Below are 16,263 nucleotides of genomic sequence, written 5' to 3'. Positions count from 1 at the left end.
CAGAATCCCGGCTTCCCCTCCTGGACCGGGTGAGGCCTAATGCGGGGCCCACCACCTCCCCTCCGCCCTCCTTCCCGTGACTCACCGGCCGCCGGAGAGAAAGAGCCGGCCGGGCCTGACGCCAGGCGGAAGCGGAACGGGCGGCGACGCGGGAAGGAAGGCGCTGAGACCGAGGGCTGCGCAGGGGCGGCGAGAGAGACAGGTACTGGAGCCCCTTCCCTTCCCTTCCCTTCCGCCAGCCCCGAGTCTCGCCCTCGCCCACCCTCCCGGCAGAGGAGGGAGCTGAGCTGAGCCGAGCCTCGTTTTCCCGCCTTCCCACCCTCAATAGGCCTGGGAGGAGGAAAAGGGTCTGAAAACTCCCGGGTTCTTCAGTGGCTAAGTGGAGTTGCCAGCTCCAGGTTGAGAAATCCCTGGAAATTTTGGGAAATCAACTGGGCACAGGGTTGCCAAGTCCAATTCAAGAAATATCTGGGGGCTTTGAGGCTGGAGCCAGGCGCCAGGCTGTGTCAAGCGGAACTGAACTCCAAAGGGAGTTCTGGCCATCCCATTTAAAGGGACCACCCCCCACACCTTTTAAATGACTTCCCTCCACTGGAAATAATGAAGGATAGGGGCACCTTCTTTGGGGTCTCACAGAATTGGACCTCCTGGTCCAATCCTTTTAAAACTTGGAGGGTATTTTGGGGAGAGGCACTGGATGCTATGCTGCAAATCTGGTGCCTCTACCTCAAAAAACAGCCCCTCCCAAATACCCATGAATCAATTCTCCATTATTTCTTAATGAGTCTCCATAAGGAATAATACCTCCCCCCCCTTTCTGATGACCCTGAAGCGGGGGGAGGGCCTCCAAACCAGGGAATCCCCTGCCCCCACCTGGGGATTGGCAACCCTACTGGGCAGGGTGCCCTGCGATGCTGTGGAGGCCCCCATTTTCTCCCGGGAAACTGATCTCTGTCGTCCGGAAATCAGTTTGTAATCCCAGGAGATCTTCAGGTTCCAGTTGGAGACGGTACAAATTTCTCAGGATGACTCAATCAGCCTTGTTGTTTATAGAGCCTGGGAGGCGTCACTCATCTCCTTCTAACTATATTTACTGGAAAGAAGTCCCAGCGATCTACATGGGACTCATAGCCTGGTATTTATTGATTAGATTAGATTTTACTCACCCAAAGGGTGTTGTGTTGTCTTACAACGTTAAAAACAGTAAGGTAAAAACAGCATCAAACAAATAACAAATATAACATATTAACATTAAAAATATTAAAATGTGGCTGTACCACTGTTAAAACAGCCCAAAGGCCAGCCTAAATAATTCAGCCTTGTATGCCCTGTGGAAATTAAACAAGACTAGCAGGGCATAGGTGTCATCCCAGAGTGCATTCCACAGGGTAGGGGCTACAACTGAAAAGGCCCTTCTCTTGGTGACAGAGATTTGAAGGTTAGCACCGACACCTTGAATTGGATGCAGAAACTGAATTCCAGGCATTGCGACAGAAAGCCATACCCATCCTTTCTCTCTGAATTAATTAAACCGTCACAATAACTTTTGTGTCAAGGTACTCTGCATAAATTACACGCATGTATATATGATCCATGTATGCATGGTTTTTCTTTGTATGCCTGTTGAGCATTTCCTTTGTTACATTCTACACTTGTAGGGCTGAATGTGTGATTTAAGGACTGTGTGATCCAGGGCAGTGAGTTTAAACATGAAAGAGCAGTGTTGGCTCTTCCTTAGGTGTGTGCATGATGTAGTACATTCACTGGAATGTGGGCTGGTCTCTTGTGTAAATTGGAATCTGTCTCAACAGACTCTGAAAAAGGGTAGATGGGGAACCATGACTCATTTATGAATGAATGAGAGACCAGTTGAAGAATCTCGTCCCTGTGATGTAATGCTAAAAACATTACACCACAGGACATGGAGGATGGGACAAATATCCCCATCTCTGAGGAGGAGTAGACAAGGATCTCTTGCCCTCTGCCATGGGACCACTTGATAGAATAGTCCCTTCTGCCTTGGGAATCCCACCTGCATGACAGATGAGTGGGACTGACTTCCTGATATAAATGTGCAGGACACAACTGTATAAATGCTAACACAGGCTTGGGACCAGCCTGCAAATGTTATCGCACCATGCCTTCTTGCTACTCTAATTTAGAACGACCATTTTAAATCTTATCTCTCTGTTGAAACTTGAGGTGTCTGGGATGGAAGATTTATCGGGACGTTATGACTTTTACATTGGTCTGGGCCTGGCCCTCAGCTCCAGCCTGTTCATTGGAGGGAGTTTCATCCTAAAGAAGAAAGGGCTTCTCAGGCTGAATGGCAAGGGCTCTGTCCGAGCAGGTAATGACAAACTTTATTACTGAAGCTGACAGATTCTAAAACTCCCAGTGGTCACCCTCTGCGGACACATAGGAGTTTGAAATATTTTGGTTGTAGCTTCATTTCAACCTCACCTTCGGTTCCTTTTGCTTTCTCCTCAGGTCTTGGAGGTCATGCATACCTGCGAGAATGGCTGTGGTGGGCAGGGCTGTTGTCCAGTAAGTATTTCCAGTGCAAAACTACCAGCTCACAAACAAACAAAAAACTTAATAGTCTGCTGGGCTACAGAGAAGAAAAATTGCAGATTTATACCCTGCCCTTCTCTCTGAATCAGAGCCTGAGAGCGGCTTACAATCTCCTTTATCTTCTTCCCCCACAACAGAGACCCTGTGAGGTGGGAGGGCCTGAGAGCTCTCTTCAGAAGCTGCCCTTTCAAGGACAACTCTGGGAGAGCTATGGCTAACCCAAGGCCATTCCAGCAGGTGCAAGTGGAGAAGTGGGGAATTAAACCTAGTTCTCCCAGATAAGAGTCCGCACACTTAACCACCACACCAAACACTTTAGAAATAAAGTGCACAATTGTATCATCCCGAAAGACTACACCAAGAGACTGGTTATGTCATTTGTGACAAATTAACAGCGTGCAGGGAAAAAGAAAGCATGATTCTCTCCTAGTCAGGGCTTTTTTAAGTATAAGAAACCCAGCAGGAACTCATTTGCATATTAGGCCACACACCCTTACATCACCATAGTTTCACGCATGGCTTTTTTTTAAAAAAAGAAAAGGCCCAGCAGGAACTCATTTGCTTTTTAGGCCACACCCAATGACGCCAAGCCAACTGCAGTTGTGTTCCTGTGCGTTCTGCTAAAAAAAAAAGCCCTGCTCCTAATTAAAAAATAAATGTAAAAAAATCCTTCCCTGCCTAATTGTATGGAAAGGAGTCTCCTTCACCACAGGAGAGCAGCAGTCTTAAAAGCAAGGCAACATTCACTCTGTGTCAACATTTTCTCTCTTCCTGATATATTGCTTGTCTCTTTCAGTGGGAATTGGAGAAGCTGCCAATTTTGCTGCATACGCTTTTGCCCCGGCCACGCTGGTAACGCCTCTGGGAGCACTAAGTGTTTTAGTCAGGTAAGCATAACATGATCAAACACTTCTCTAGCTAGTCCCCTAGCTCAGGAGTGGCCAAGAGTAGCTCTCCAGATGTTTTTTGCCTACAACTCCCATCAGCCTCAGCCAGCATGGCCAATGGCTGGGGCTGATGGGAGTTGTAGGCAAAAAACATCTGGAGAGCTACCGTTGGCCACCCCTGTGTCTAGCTGAAAGGAGAACTCCTTTGTGCTTTCTGTCTCCGAAAGCAAGCCAGCTTCCAGCCTTCCTTAAACCACTGCATATTTTTTTATTACAGTGCAGTTTTAGCCTCCTACTTCCTGAATGAGCGGCTAAACATCCATGGCAAGATCGGCTGTATTCTGTGTGTTTTGGGCTCTACAGTCATGGTGATCCATGCCCCGCAAGAAGAAGAGGTCTCCAGTCTGGAGTCAATGGCAGAGAAACTGAAAGATCCAGGTACTGTAACACACATACAAACTTGTTATTGGAAAGAGGGAAATACAGTTTGTTTGAGAAGGAGAATGGTACAGCACTCAAATGCCATTCTTTGATTCCACTCAAGAGAACATTTCTTGTTCATCCAGAATTGGTAACGCGCAAATGGAGAATTCTTTGGAGCATGTTTTGTTTCTCACTTTAAAGAGAAGGTGAAATCGCTTTGCTAGAAAGGGGTGGGGAATTGTAGGGGATGCCATAGGAGGATGGCTAGATGGAAAATGAAAGATTGAAAATGTCAAGATTTTAGCCATAAAGTAACCTTGAAGACATCTGGTTACTTTATATACCCGAATTCCACCCCTGTGTAAATGTAATTTAGGGATTATAGGGGAAAAAATTATTTTTATTTTATTTATATCCCGCCCTCCGCACCAAAGCAGGCTCAGGGCAGCTATTTTGCTCACAAAATGCTATCAGCAGATTTTGCTTTCCTCAATCTTTTCTTTTTTGGAGGGGGAGGGGGGGGCAGAAATGATTGTATGTCTGTAGACTAAAAGTCGCAACATTCCCTGTAGTATGTGTGATTTTTATAGTGTGCCTATACACCTACACAAGCTTAACTCGGTTCACTCTAACAAGGCAATTACTGGAAAGAAAATAAATCCTCTTCTGGGATATGCAGTTAGCAATATGGTTTTGGCTGTTGGGAGCTGGTCCTACACTTAACGTGGAGTAAAGCAGTCCTGAGAAATATCTCTCTCTCTCTCTCTGAGATAGACTTCTAAATTATTTTGAAGATTTATTTTTAGTTAATACAAAGACAAATTGACTGGTTTTGAGTGTTGTTTGGACTCCCTCAGATCTGGGAAAGCTGTAAAGTGTTCCAGTTTCAGGTTTTTATATTTTTTGTTGTTCATGTAACGTGTGAGATGAGTCTTATCATTAGGATTACTTCAGTTGTGCACAGTGATTGAACTTCTACAAGGTACTTGGAGAAGGGTCCTGGCTCATTGGCAGAGCTTCTGCTTGGCATGCAGGAGGTCCCAGGTTCAATCTCTGACATCTCCAGTTAAAAGGGCCAGGCAGTAGGTAATGTGAAAGACCTCAGCCCGAGACCCTGGAGAGACACTGGGTCTGTGGAGACAATGCAGACTTTGATGAACTAAGAGTCTGATTCAATATAAGACAGTTTCATGTGTTGGTATAAAGCCAAGCTGCTTTGGCAGGTCCTCATAAGAACATAAGAGAAGTCATGTTGGATCAGTTAAATGGCCCATCCAGTCCAACACTCTGTGTCACAGTGGCGAAAAAAACCCAAACCCAAGTGCCATCAAGAGGTCCACCAGTGGGGCTAGAAGCCCACCCCCCAGCACCAGACTACAGAGCATCACTGCCCCAGAGAGTTCCAACGATAAGCTGTGGCTAATAGCCACTTATGGACCTCTGCTCCATATGCTTATCCATTCCCCTCTTGAAGCTGTCTATGCTGTCTATACCTCCTGTGGCAGTGAGTTCCACATGGTAATCACCCTTTGGGTGAAGTACTTCCTTTTATCTGTTCTAACCCGACTGCTCAGCAATTTCATTGAATGCCCACGAGTTCTTGTATTGTGAGAAAGGGAGAAAAGTACTTCTTTCTCTACCTTCTCTATCCCGTGCATAATCTTGCTCCTGCTGAGGGCTGCAGAAAAAGGGTTTTGATTCATTTTGGGTGAAAGAATAAGCCTGGGCTGGGGAAATCTCATTGTGGTCTGGTGACTTTGAGATCTTGGCCTCCTGAGTAAAGTCTTAACCCAGGGAAGCTGCTGTTACCACGCCAGACAACACCAAGCCAATAAACTGCCTATGATGCCAAACGTCCTTCATGATTTCCCCCTCTCCCCAGGATTCATTGTGTTTGCTGTGTGCGTGCTAGTGAGCTCTGTTCTCCTCATCTTCGTGGCCGGGCCTCGCTACGGACAGAGCAACATCTTAGTGTACGTTCTGGTCTGTTCTGCCATCGGTTCGCTCTCCGTTTCATCCGTCAAAGGCTTGGGCATTGCCATTAAAGAGCTGTTCGCGGGGAAGCCCGTTTGGAAAGAGCCGTTGGGCTGGATCCTCTTGGTGTGCCTCGTGATCTGCATCAGCATCCAGATCAACTACCTGAACAAGGCCTTGGACATCTTCAACACCTCGGTGGTGACCCCCATCTACTACGTTCTCTTCACCACTGCCGTTATGACCTGTTCGGCCATCCTTTTCAAGGAGTGGCAGCACATGGTTCTGATGAACATCATCGGCACCATCAGCGGCTTCCTTACCATAGTGTTTGGCATCTTTCTGCTGCATGCTTTTAGAGACGTCCCTTTCACCGCAGACCTGCTCCCTCTGTTCCTGAGGCACGGCCAAACAGACGTGCGGGCAGCTCCTTGGAGAAAGGGGGACAAGAACTCGTCCTGCCTTCACCAGCCCCTTTTGGAATCAGAGGACATACTCAAAGAGGGGGCAGAAAAAGCAGAGGCGGAAGGAGACCAGTGTTTCTGAAAACGAATGGACTGTTGGTTCAGATGACAAACCAGCCTTGGTGCTCTTCCAAAGAACTTGAACGCTGCTGCTGCTGCTGCTTTTGAGCAGACCACTTGAATCATTCGTGGTAACCCTGAAGTACTTGAGAAGACTTTCCTTATTTACAAACTCTTTAACCGGTAACTCACTTGAACCAAATAAGAGATAGTTAGTGGAAACTAGGGCTGACAGATCTCATCTCATCCGCCGTCTCATCAGTATTGTCAGTTATCTCCCTTCCCTCTGGGCTTCCTTAATTAGCTTGGAGGAAATTGGAAAAAGTCAGACAGATCAGGAGCCAAAGAACTACACAACTTTTCCTCTGTACCCGAGTGGGTTTTTGAGGAATTCTTGCAGTCCACCCTCCTGCATGGTGAAAACAGCTTTTAGGGCAGCATATAGTTCAGAAAACACTGTAAGACTTGTGTACTCCTCCAAAGGTGGGGAAGAAAGGCCAGCACTCTTATAAGGTGCCCCCAAGCCTTTGGGCACACCTAAAGAATCTTTGAGAGGGTTCCTAGTCAGAGGCAGGAGTGAACGAAAAAATGCGTTCGTCTTCCTTTCACTCTTGGTTCTGATTCCTGGCCATTTCAGCATCTTAAGACAGACAGAATGAATCTCACATGACCAAGGGGAACTTGCACATGGGCATTGAAAGGAAAATGCCAGAGAGGAGGGATTCTCTGCATTTCTTCTCTGGGTCGTTTTAGGGAAAAGAGGTGAAGACACAGGGAGAGGAGGAACAGCAGGGGAATGGCCCTACCAGATACTGGACCACTGATAAACTTAGGTGCTAAGCCAGGGCCTTAACTCTCATACAGAGGAATGATCCCCGACCCTTTGCGTACATGTGCTTTTGAAAAACAACACAAGGCTGCTTCGTCAAAATCAGTGTGACTTTCATTCATATAAGCATGTTTTAAGCCCACGAGCAAGACTGTCTTATGAGAGCCCAGCTGTTGCTCTGGGTACACGTGTCTAATCTTGCCAATAATAGTGTCTTACCACTTTCTGAATGTAAAGACAATGCATTGTGGGTGGCCTTAAGCATTAACGTTTAACATTTGAAGTGTTAACAGTTTACAAAAGATTTAAAATGAATGTGTTGCTTTTTTTGTGCAGCACCTACAGTTGTAACACACGTTGCAAACGTAATATATATGGCTTTTTTAAAAAAAAAAATCAAATCAGACTATGTAGCATTTTAGTTCAAAGTCACTCGTGTCTTTTGCTGCCTGTAAAGTACCAGTTTGGCTCACTGCTTAGGAATCATTTGTTGCTTCAGGCCTGAGACCTGTCCTGTGGTATCGCCTGTCTCCACATACTGTGGCTTTTTGCCTCTGGAGTTTCTCCCAGTGGAAAAATGAGACTTCTTTGAATCCTGGTCTCTTCTATACCTCCCCCAAAGTCGTCGTGTCTGTAGAACAGTGTGAAATTTGGCCAGTCACTTGCAGCTGCTTGCCTTCCTAGTATGACTTTCTAGTGACCCACCATGCTTGGAGGGTGGGGGACATTAAAGGGCAGAGGATGCAGGGGCCTCATATCAAAAACTAGCCTAGATGGCCACATGTTGCCTGACACCACTATAAATGTGCAATGATAGGAACAAAGACACATTCAGAGCAGAGGGAGATTCTCTTGAAATCAATCACCGCTTCAACAGCACTTTTAAGAGCTGCCTCCTTTATTTTCTATAACCTCTTTTAAAAATTGTGTGTGTGTATATACTTGTATGCCTGGAAGTCATGGGCACTTTTGGCAACCCCTAGTGAGGCTAGGACGTTTTTCAGAGGGGTGGCTTTGTGTCCCGGCCCTGGTATTCCAAGGAGATTCCTCATCCATGTACTTGCCAGGGTCAGCCCTGCTTAGCTTCTGAGATCCGAGGAGACTGGACTTGCTCCTTTTCCATCTTCAGTACCTGCATAATACCTGTGGCTCCCTTCTGCTATCTCCCTGTTATCCTAGCAAGTATTCCAAAGCTGCCCTTTAGAATTCAAGGAATGCCCAAGATTTCTTTTTGGGCCCACCACATTGTCCTTGCAGGATATTGAGTGGTACAGAATTCTTACAATGGATTCTCAAAATGCAGAAAGACCACAAATCATCTTTCCCCTCTCCCAAGCAATTCCCAGCCCTAGGGAAGTTGAAGGATCTGCATGAATTTTACAGCCATGCAGGTCAGGTGGCTGCAGTGGAGGAGGTGAAATCACTCCTCTCTTCCTTTTCCAGTGTGGTGTAGTGATTAAGAGCGTAGACTCTTATCTGGGAGAACCAGGTTTGATTCCCCACTCCTCCACATGGAGCTTGCTGGGTGACCTTGGGCCAGTCACAAGTTCTCTCAAGTGACTTGTGGGGAGAGGAAGGGAAGTGATTGTAAGATGCTTTGAGACTCCTTGGGGTAGACAAACACAGGATATAAAAACTAACTCCTCCCATTGCTCCTATGCAAGGTAGAAAGAGTCTTCTTCCCTTGTTCACTATAGCTGACTGACTCACATGGCATGATGCCCCCTCCATTTGAAGCCCACCCCCCCCACCCCCCGCTGGAAAATGTCCTGGCTACAGGGTTAAATGTAGCCCTATTTTGGAGTAAAGCTCAGTCAACTCAGTGAGAACTATTTTCAAGTCAACATGCATAAGATCAGGATGTTGCTATCAAATGATTTGTCTTTCTTGCACTGCTGCTTTGGAAGAATACTGCTCATTTCCTGGCTGTCCCTATTGAGTCATGGATCCAGCTGTGGGGCTTGCTCTCAGCCTCGTTTGTCCCACCCACAAAATAATAAAAAGCAACTCCTATTCCAGGGTTACTGTCAAAAAAGGAAACTGTCTAAATGCTAATCCAAAGGTTAATATTTAAAAAACACTCCAAGCGCAAGAAAGAGCAACATGCAAGGAACAGTCTTAAATTCGCTGTTTTCCCCTCTGCAACCAAGAGCACTTCAGTTATTCTGCATTTCCTGTTGCTGAATATCCTCATCAACTGAATACGCAAAGCAGGTGAGAGGATGCCCCCTTATGTTTGTTCTCTTCTCTGGACAGTGCCCAAGGCCTTGAAGCAAGACTGAAACGCCACACCTAATGTAGAAATTAAAGATTTGATTTCCTTAGAGGATATGCCCACATGGCTAGACAGATAAGTGTTTTTTTTTAATTACGGGTTTTGCAGCACACACACACATTTAGGAACATGTGGAGGGCTGATAAAACACGGGCCTTGTTTGCAGTGTTATCTTTCTGACCTAAAGAATAAAAATGCGATTGCCTATGCAAATTAAACTCTATTTCACCTAGATAGATCCAAGTGGGCAGCCGTGTTGGTCTGAAGCACTAGAACAAAGTAGGAGTCAAGGTCACCTTTAAGACCAACAAAGTTTTATTCAGAACATAAGCTTTCCTCATCTAATGAAGCGTGCTTGAAGCACGCGAAAGCTTATGTTCTGAATAAAACTTTGTTGGTCTTAAAGGTGCACTTGACTCCTACTTTGTTCTTCTATTTCACCTACTGCTGGATTTCACCAGTTTAAGCAACAATTTAGATGAGAAAAAGAAACCCACGCGTGTAATCCTTTGCTTCCCAGCTACAGATTTTCAGAGAACTAAGCAACAAGATTAGTATAGCATCAGTATGCTTTTTTCATTCTTGTGTAGTTTTTTTTTTGCACAGGTGGCAAGAAATCAGATTATCCAAAAATAATAGAAGCCTCCTGATTAATTCTGAGGCATGCTTCAAATAAAATTTGAAAAACTCTAGAAAATAAAGAACACATACCAGTAAATCAACCCTTAGAAAGCAATTATTTTTAGCCCTGCTTTCTTACAGCAGAGTAGAAGCTGCTAGATGCAGTGGAAAAACCAAGATACTATATGGAAATAAAACCGGAGAATCTTGTGGCATTGTGAAGATCAACTAATATGTTGAACCTAACCCAAATGAATAAAATGGCTCATTTCCCCCCTCCCTCCATAGTACTCAAAAATATACATGCCTACTTGTTTAGGTACCTGACAGTGGGCTTCAAACTGCAAAAGCTTAACTCCGCAATGCATTTGTCAGTATTTGTTGCCATAAAGACTTGTTTATGCCGCAAAAGGTTAACACAACTATTATAACTAGTTCAGTGATGATAACTGGTGGGATCATTCGCATTGAACAATTTACAAGCTGTACTTATTCCTATGTACCAGCTAATTCTTCTTCTGAGGAATAGTCATTTTAAAGCTTTCCAGCCTCAAAGTAACAATTCACTAAGTTGCTTATGGTGAAGATCCCAACCAGCTGATCTTTGCCAAAGTTGTCTCGGGGGGGGGGGGGGGGAGGGGCAAGCTAGTAAAAACACTGGTTGTAAAATAACTGGAAAACATTTACAGGACTAAGGCTGATACACATTTTGTGCGCTAACAGGTTTGTGAACTACTGCTCAGGGAAACTGAGCTGGGTTGCCCAATACCACTTGCCAGATTTTTCATACAGGATACCATTTTTCATATCATCATGATTTACCACCAAGCGTTCCTCCTACACCTGAATTCCAGCAAATCTAGTTGAAGCAAGGAATGCCACCAACTCTGCAGGCAGTTTTCAATGGATCCAATTGATGTTTATTCCACTGATCAGGAGAAAGCAGCGAATGGGAAAAGTTAGTATTAACTCTTGTATTTCTCAAGTGACGTTACATGACCAAACAAGTGACAGTGCCCCCTGCCCCAACAGCCATATTGGGGGGAAGGTGGTATTCCTAGCCATTCTAAAGAGAATGTTAAGAATCTCATGAAGGATCACAGGGTTCTACTGGCATACGGGTGCAAGCTATGCCCACCTTCCCTTTGTTTTAACTGCAGGGCCCAGTTAAACACAAAGTGGTGCACACAACGGTCCACTGAGTCACAGGTGAGTTTGCTGCCTGGCTTAAAAGAGTAGTGCTAAAGCGCAGTTCCGTTTGTAAAAGGCACATTTCCAACCTGCCTTTCCCAAGATTCACATCAAGTGTCTGAAAGCCACCCGAGCTTCCTAATTTCAAGAAAGAGGTTTTCTCAAGTATGAACAGATTGTGCTTCCCTGGCCAAACCTTTGGGGAAAGCAAGACAGCCAAAGCCGCACATCTGTGGTGTGAAGCTTCTGTTATTAAAAAAACCAGGGCAGCACAAGCCCACGGTGAGCAGCAAATGTGTGATGTTGCATGGCCTTGTTGGCCTATTTTTGTTCACAAGGTGGGTACTGAAAACCAGACCAATTACTATGTTGGTAGGAAGCCCTGGAACTTGTCACAATGAGGCCAACTTCCTGCACAGCTTCTTTTCACTGTTGGTCCTTTCCCTCTGCTCTCCCTTCTCGCTCCTCCTCTCCCATCTTGGTCGGATGTTCTCCTCTAATTAAGGAAACAGAGGCGCCAATGCCTCTGGCTCAGTCAGATAGGTTCTCCGAGAAGGCCGGCTTAGATTTCTGTGTCTGCTCCAATCGGTTGAGGATAAACTGGCTTGTGTCTATGAAGCGTTCCACACAGTTCACAAAGCAGGTCTCTGCTCGGCTGTCCAGCTTGGGCCCAGGTTTGTCCATGCATTTCTCCTGTTCAAGACATGGAAGGGAAAGAGTCAGCCTGTGCACAAAAAGCAACAGCAGTGCATTCTGAATGGCAGAACCTGCTCAAAGCATTTAGCCCTTCTACACAGCAGGGACATACCCAGCTTTCCTGCTGTTCAAAACAACCAGATGTACATGCTACCCCTCGGGTTCTTTCTCCATCCCTATCCCCTTCCCTAGTGCCACCAGCGCTCATGACTGTATCAGGAGAAATAACATGAGCTATATAAAACACAGCAGCCCTGTGGTGCAGAGCGGAAAGCTGCAGTACTGCAGTCCAAGCTCTGCGCATGACCTGAGTTTGATCCTGGCGGAAGCTGGGTTCAGGTTGCCAGCTCAAGGTTGACTCAGCCTTCCAGCCTTCCGAGGACAGTAAAATGGGTACCCAGCTTGCTGGGGGTAAAGTGTAGATGACTGGGGAAGGCAATGGCAGACCACCCCATAAAAAGTCTGCCGTGAAAACGTTGTGATGCGACATTACCCCAGAGTTGGCAATGACTGGTGCTTACACAGGGGACTGCCTTTACCTTTATATAAAACACAAAGCAACATATTCTACCACTGCAGGTTCACAACTTATCTCAAGTCTGTTCCCAGATTCCTTGGCATGCAGAAGGTCCAAGGTTCACCCTAAGGCATTTCTAGCTACAAAGATCTCAGACAGAAAGACAATAAAAGACTCCTGCCCAATCATCCCAGTCACTCCGAGTGTGGGCCAGATAGACCCCCCCACACCCCAAGAATTTCACTTCACAGCAGGATTGTATCCAGGGCTTTTTTTTGTAGGAGCTCCTTTGTATATGAGGCCACACACCCCCGATGTAGCCAATCCTCCTGAAGCTTACAGTAGGCCTTGTACTAAGAGCCCTATAAGCTCTTGGGGGATTGGCTACATCAGGCGGATGCACCCTAATATGCAAAGGAGTTCCTGCTACAAAAAAAGCCCTGATTGTATCTGCTCTCTATGTGCTCCACCTCAAACCTTTCAGGAAGTAAGCCTAGCACCCCACAAAATGCACGTTGGAGGATGTGAGTTTCTTAAAAAAAAAATAACAAACCACACAAGGCTAGTTCATTGAAGAAGGCATCTTCATGTCATGTTTTCCACCAATGCCACTGAAAGACCTTTAACTGATAGTGGCCGAAGCAACAGTTGAATCCACTTGTCTGAGTTTCCATCAGTTTATAGAGTTTGCAGCTGCCATATGTGATGACCACCCGTGGCTTTGTTGACCTTAATGTGGAGTTAGATCAATTCAAGGAGGGCAGATCTATTACTATTAACCATAACTGCTAAATGGAGTTGCCAAGTTAAGCGGACCTTACGCAGTTCATGCATTAATCGAGGCATCTGGCTGGCCATAATAGGAAACAAGATAGGCTATATGCACCTTTAGTCTGATCCACCAGAACTGGTATGTACTGTGCACAGAGCCTTCTATTTATGATAAATTTTTAATTCAATAGTTTTAACAGTTTTGTGCAATGGAAAACTGCTAGCTTATTTCAGTAGGTAGTATAAATATAACCAAGTATAAATCTAACCAAGCAACCACAACAGCTAAAACTTAACAGGTACAACAACGTCACTTGCCCATTGCCACAGCATGAACATAACAAGCTTCTTGCTGGATTAGACCAAGAGTCCATGTAATCTGGAATTTTGATTCCTATAGTGGCTGTCCTGGAAGGCCCACAAACAGGGATCAAAATTGACCTCTGTTGATAACCGCCCCCCCCCCCAGTAACTGCCTTTCAGAGATATACTGCCCCTGAACATGGAGGGCCCATTTAATCCATCATGGCTAATGTCCCTTTATGAAAAAAGTTAAAAGAGTCCAGTATCACATTTAAGACTAACAAAGTTTGATGCAAGGAGTGCGCTTTCACATGCAAGCACACTTCACCAGACCAACACGGCTACCCACCTCTATCCCTTCATGAATTTATTGAATCCCCTCCTTTTAAAGTCACCTCCAGGCCTCAAATTTAGCAGGAGCTCACAGGAGCACAGCTTCTGAACCTTTCTGAGGGTTCCCCCTCCTCTTCCCCACATACCTACCTTGTCCACTGAATAGTAGGTGCAACTGCATAATAATCCCTCGATTAGGAGAGCGGACAGCCAGCTACCAAGGGCTTTGCCACACCCCCAGTAGCCCTCATTAACCCCTGGAGAAGCCCACGCCACCCTTTCTCTACTTCTTCTGTGATTTTGGGCAATGGGTGGCTTGCTGGCCTTTGGGGCGGGGGCAGGAGAGTCCAGGGGAGCTTGGCCTGCTTGAGCTCTCCTTTCTTGCATCAGGCTGCTTTTGGCGGGGGGGGGGCTTATGCTAATGAGCTCCGCCACCTAGTTTTCTACAAAACGACCGCTGGTCACCTCTACTGTGTGACTATTTTGCTACCTGAAAACATGAATCCAAACCCTCTATGACCTTCAATGAATACCTAAAGCTGCCTAAAGTAAGTCAGATAAAGTCTTCCAACAATCTTTCCCACCAAAGGTCTTTAAACTGGCGGGAAGCTGAACTCGGAAGGAACCCTCCGCCTGCAAACCATAAGCACGAAACACGCCCAGTTCGTCCGAAAAGGGAGAGTCGCACGCGTCGGATTACTGCCCACTTATTTAAAGGCACCAGGTAACTCTTGCTGCCCCCCTTCCCGCCCTACCCAGCAGAGCTCCGTCATCTGGTGCACGAGCTGCTGGAAGCGCTGCTTCTGCGTCTCCACCTCGATGAAGTGCTGCAGCTGCGGGTCGTTGACGGTTGCTCCCAGGTCCCCCGCGCCGGACGAAGAGTCCATGCCGAGCCCGCCCGAGAAGCACCGGAGCGGGCAGCAAAGCGACCTTCACGTGCCTCGCCGAGCCGGCCCACTGCGCATGCTCCGAGCCTTCATTTCCGGGGGCACTACGCATGACCAGAACTCAAAGTTCTTTTTCCTCAAGCGTACCATAGAGTTGGGGAATAGTAGATGCACTTAAATCAGGAGTGGCCAAACTGTAGCTCGGGAGCCACATGTGGCCCTGTCACACATATTTTGTTGCTCTCGAAGCCCCACTGCCTTTGTTAGCCAGATTCTCTTTAAATCACTTCTCCAAGCCAAGCCACCTGCCAGCTTGGAGAATGCATTTAAAGTTGCTTTCTTTTCTTTCCAACCTCCCCCATCTATTTGCCTTCCTTCCGTCCAGCTATCAAACATCTGACGTTTATTCTATGGCACTCTTACCTTAAGCAAGTTTAGCCACCCCTGGCTTATATCCTATGCCCCTTGGGGCGAGGGGACAGAACTCTGCTGGCGGGATGTGACTGTGAGGGTTGGAGAAGAGCTGTCTTAAATCGTTTTCCAGCAGTTCAGTCCCCCTCCTTGCATCGTGGGGGACAATAACGTTGGACTGCATTATTAGGCTGTCGTCATAAACTACATTCCTCAATGTCACTTGCAGACATTCCAGCCTGTGGAGCTGCCAGCTCTGGCTTAAGAAATACCTGGAGAGGGTGGGGCTGGGATGCGGGAACCTCAGCAGGGTACAGTGCCATACAGTTCACTCTTCAAAGCAGCCATTTTTCTCCCAGGCAACTGATCTTGGCTGTCTGGATATCAATAGTAATAGTGGGAGATCACCAGGTGTCACCTGGAGATTAGCAATTCTGCCAGTCTGCTGCGAGGGGATATTAGCAGTGGACAATGTTGCAGGGTTGTTGTAAACCACCAGCTCCCAACATTAGTATACTAACTATACTGTTATAAGTATACTTAGTATGCTGTTTAATATGTTGTGATTTGGGTACAGATGATTTTGTAATTATTGAACTGACGGCATTCCTGGCTGGATATTTTTGTATTGTGATAAATCAGAAGCAACCTGACAGCGCTTTACATACACACAGTTTCTCCCATGCCAGCCCTTAGTTTGGGAAGCATTTGCAGGGCAAGTGAATTTCGAGGGCTTTAAAAAGAGAGAGAGAAGAAACCTGCCTAGCCCACACCTGCAGCAAAGAATTCAACCATGGCTAATGTCCAGCAGGCATTTGATGTTTTTCAACAAGCATCTGTTCTCCTAAGGCATGCATGCCTTGTCGCTCATAGCATCTGCTGCTGAGTGCCGAGTTCACAACACGTCCTCCATGACACACCACTCTTCCTTCCTGTTCATTGCTTCACTTCTGCATTCTTTCACAGAAAAACTCGTACCATTCTAAAAGAGATGCAAACTTTGCTATTTAAGGTCTGACCAAAGCTGTGTGCCCTTCTTCTTCCTCG

At 46.2% G+C, this 16,263-nt stretch overlaps 2 protein-coding genes across 2 annotated transcripts; one reads left to right on the top strand and one right to left on the bottom strand.

Annotated features, from left to right (window-relative positions):
* The first annotated feature begins 130 nt into the window (after nt 1–130).
* On the top strand, nt 131–7,682 carry LOC132578911 (magnesium transporter NIPA2-like). The gene is made up of 6 exons (XM_060249065.1): nt 131–202; nt 2,203–2,350; nt 2,491–2,547; nt 3,371–3,461; nt 3,739–3,899; nt 5,767–7,682. Exons 2-6 carry the CDS (start codon nt 2,212–2,214, stop codon nt 6,402–6,404), a joined length of 1,086 nt encoding a protein of 361 aa, XP_060105048.1. The 5' UTR covers nt 131–202; nt 2,203–2,211; the 3' UTR covers nt 6,405–7,682.
* A 3,322-nt stretch (nt 7,683–11,004) lies between these two features.
* Nucleotides 11,005–14,955, bottom strand: TIMM8A (translocase of inner mitochondrial membrane 8A). The gene is made up of 2 exons (XM_060249196.1): nt 14,674–14,955; nt 11,005–11,991 (listed from the first exon to the last, which is right to left on the bottom strand). Exons 1-2 carry the CDS (start codon nt 14,803–14,805, stop codon nt 11,830–11,832), a joined length of 294 nt encoding a protein of 97 aa, XP_060105179.1. The 5' UTR covers nt 14,806–14,955; the 3' UTR covers nt 11,005–11,829.
* Between the last annotated feature and the right edge of the window lie 1,308 nt (nt 14,956–16,263).

This window comes from Heteronotia binoei, chromosome 11 (assembly GCF_032191835.1).
Source record: "Heteronotia binoei isolate CCM8104 ecotype False Entrance Well chromosome 11, APGP_CSIRO_Hbin_v1, whole genome shotgun sequence".
Taxonomy (NCBI): Eukaryota; Metazoa; Chordata; class Lepidosauria; order Squamata; family Gekkonidae; genus Heteronotia; species Heteronotia binoei.
Note: the sequence above shows the minus strand (reverse complement) of the source record. Positions and strands in the feature narration are given on the sequence as shown.

Bases quoted from the DNA above. Each gene is read 5' to 3' on its own strand.
- TIMM8A (XM_060249196.1), bottom strand. From the start codon at position 14,805: ATGGACTCTTCGTCCGGCGCGGGGGACCTGGGAGCAACCGTCAACGAC. The intron at 11,992-14,673 runs GTAGGGCGGGAA...TGTCTTGAACAG, and splicing joins AGATGACGGAGCTCTGCTGG to GAGAAATGCATGGACAAACC.
- LOC132578911 (XM_060249065.1), top strand. From the start codon at position 2,212: ATGGAAGATTTATCGGGACGTTATGACTTTTACATTGGTCTGGGCCTG. The intron at 2,351-2,490 runs GTAATGACAAAC...CTTTCTCCTCAG, and splicing joins CAAGGGCTCTGTCCGAGCAG to GTCTTGGAGGTCATGCATAC. The intron at 3,462-3,738 runs GTAAGCATAACA...TTTTTATTACAG, and splicing joins GCACTAAGTGTTTTAGTCAG to TGCAGTTTTAGCCTCCTACT.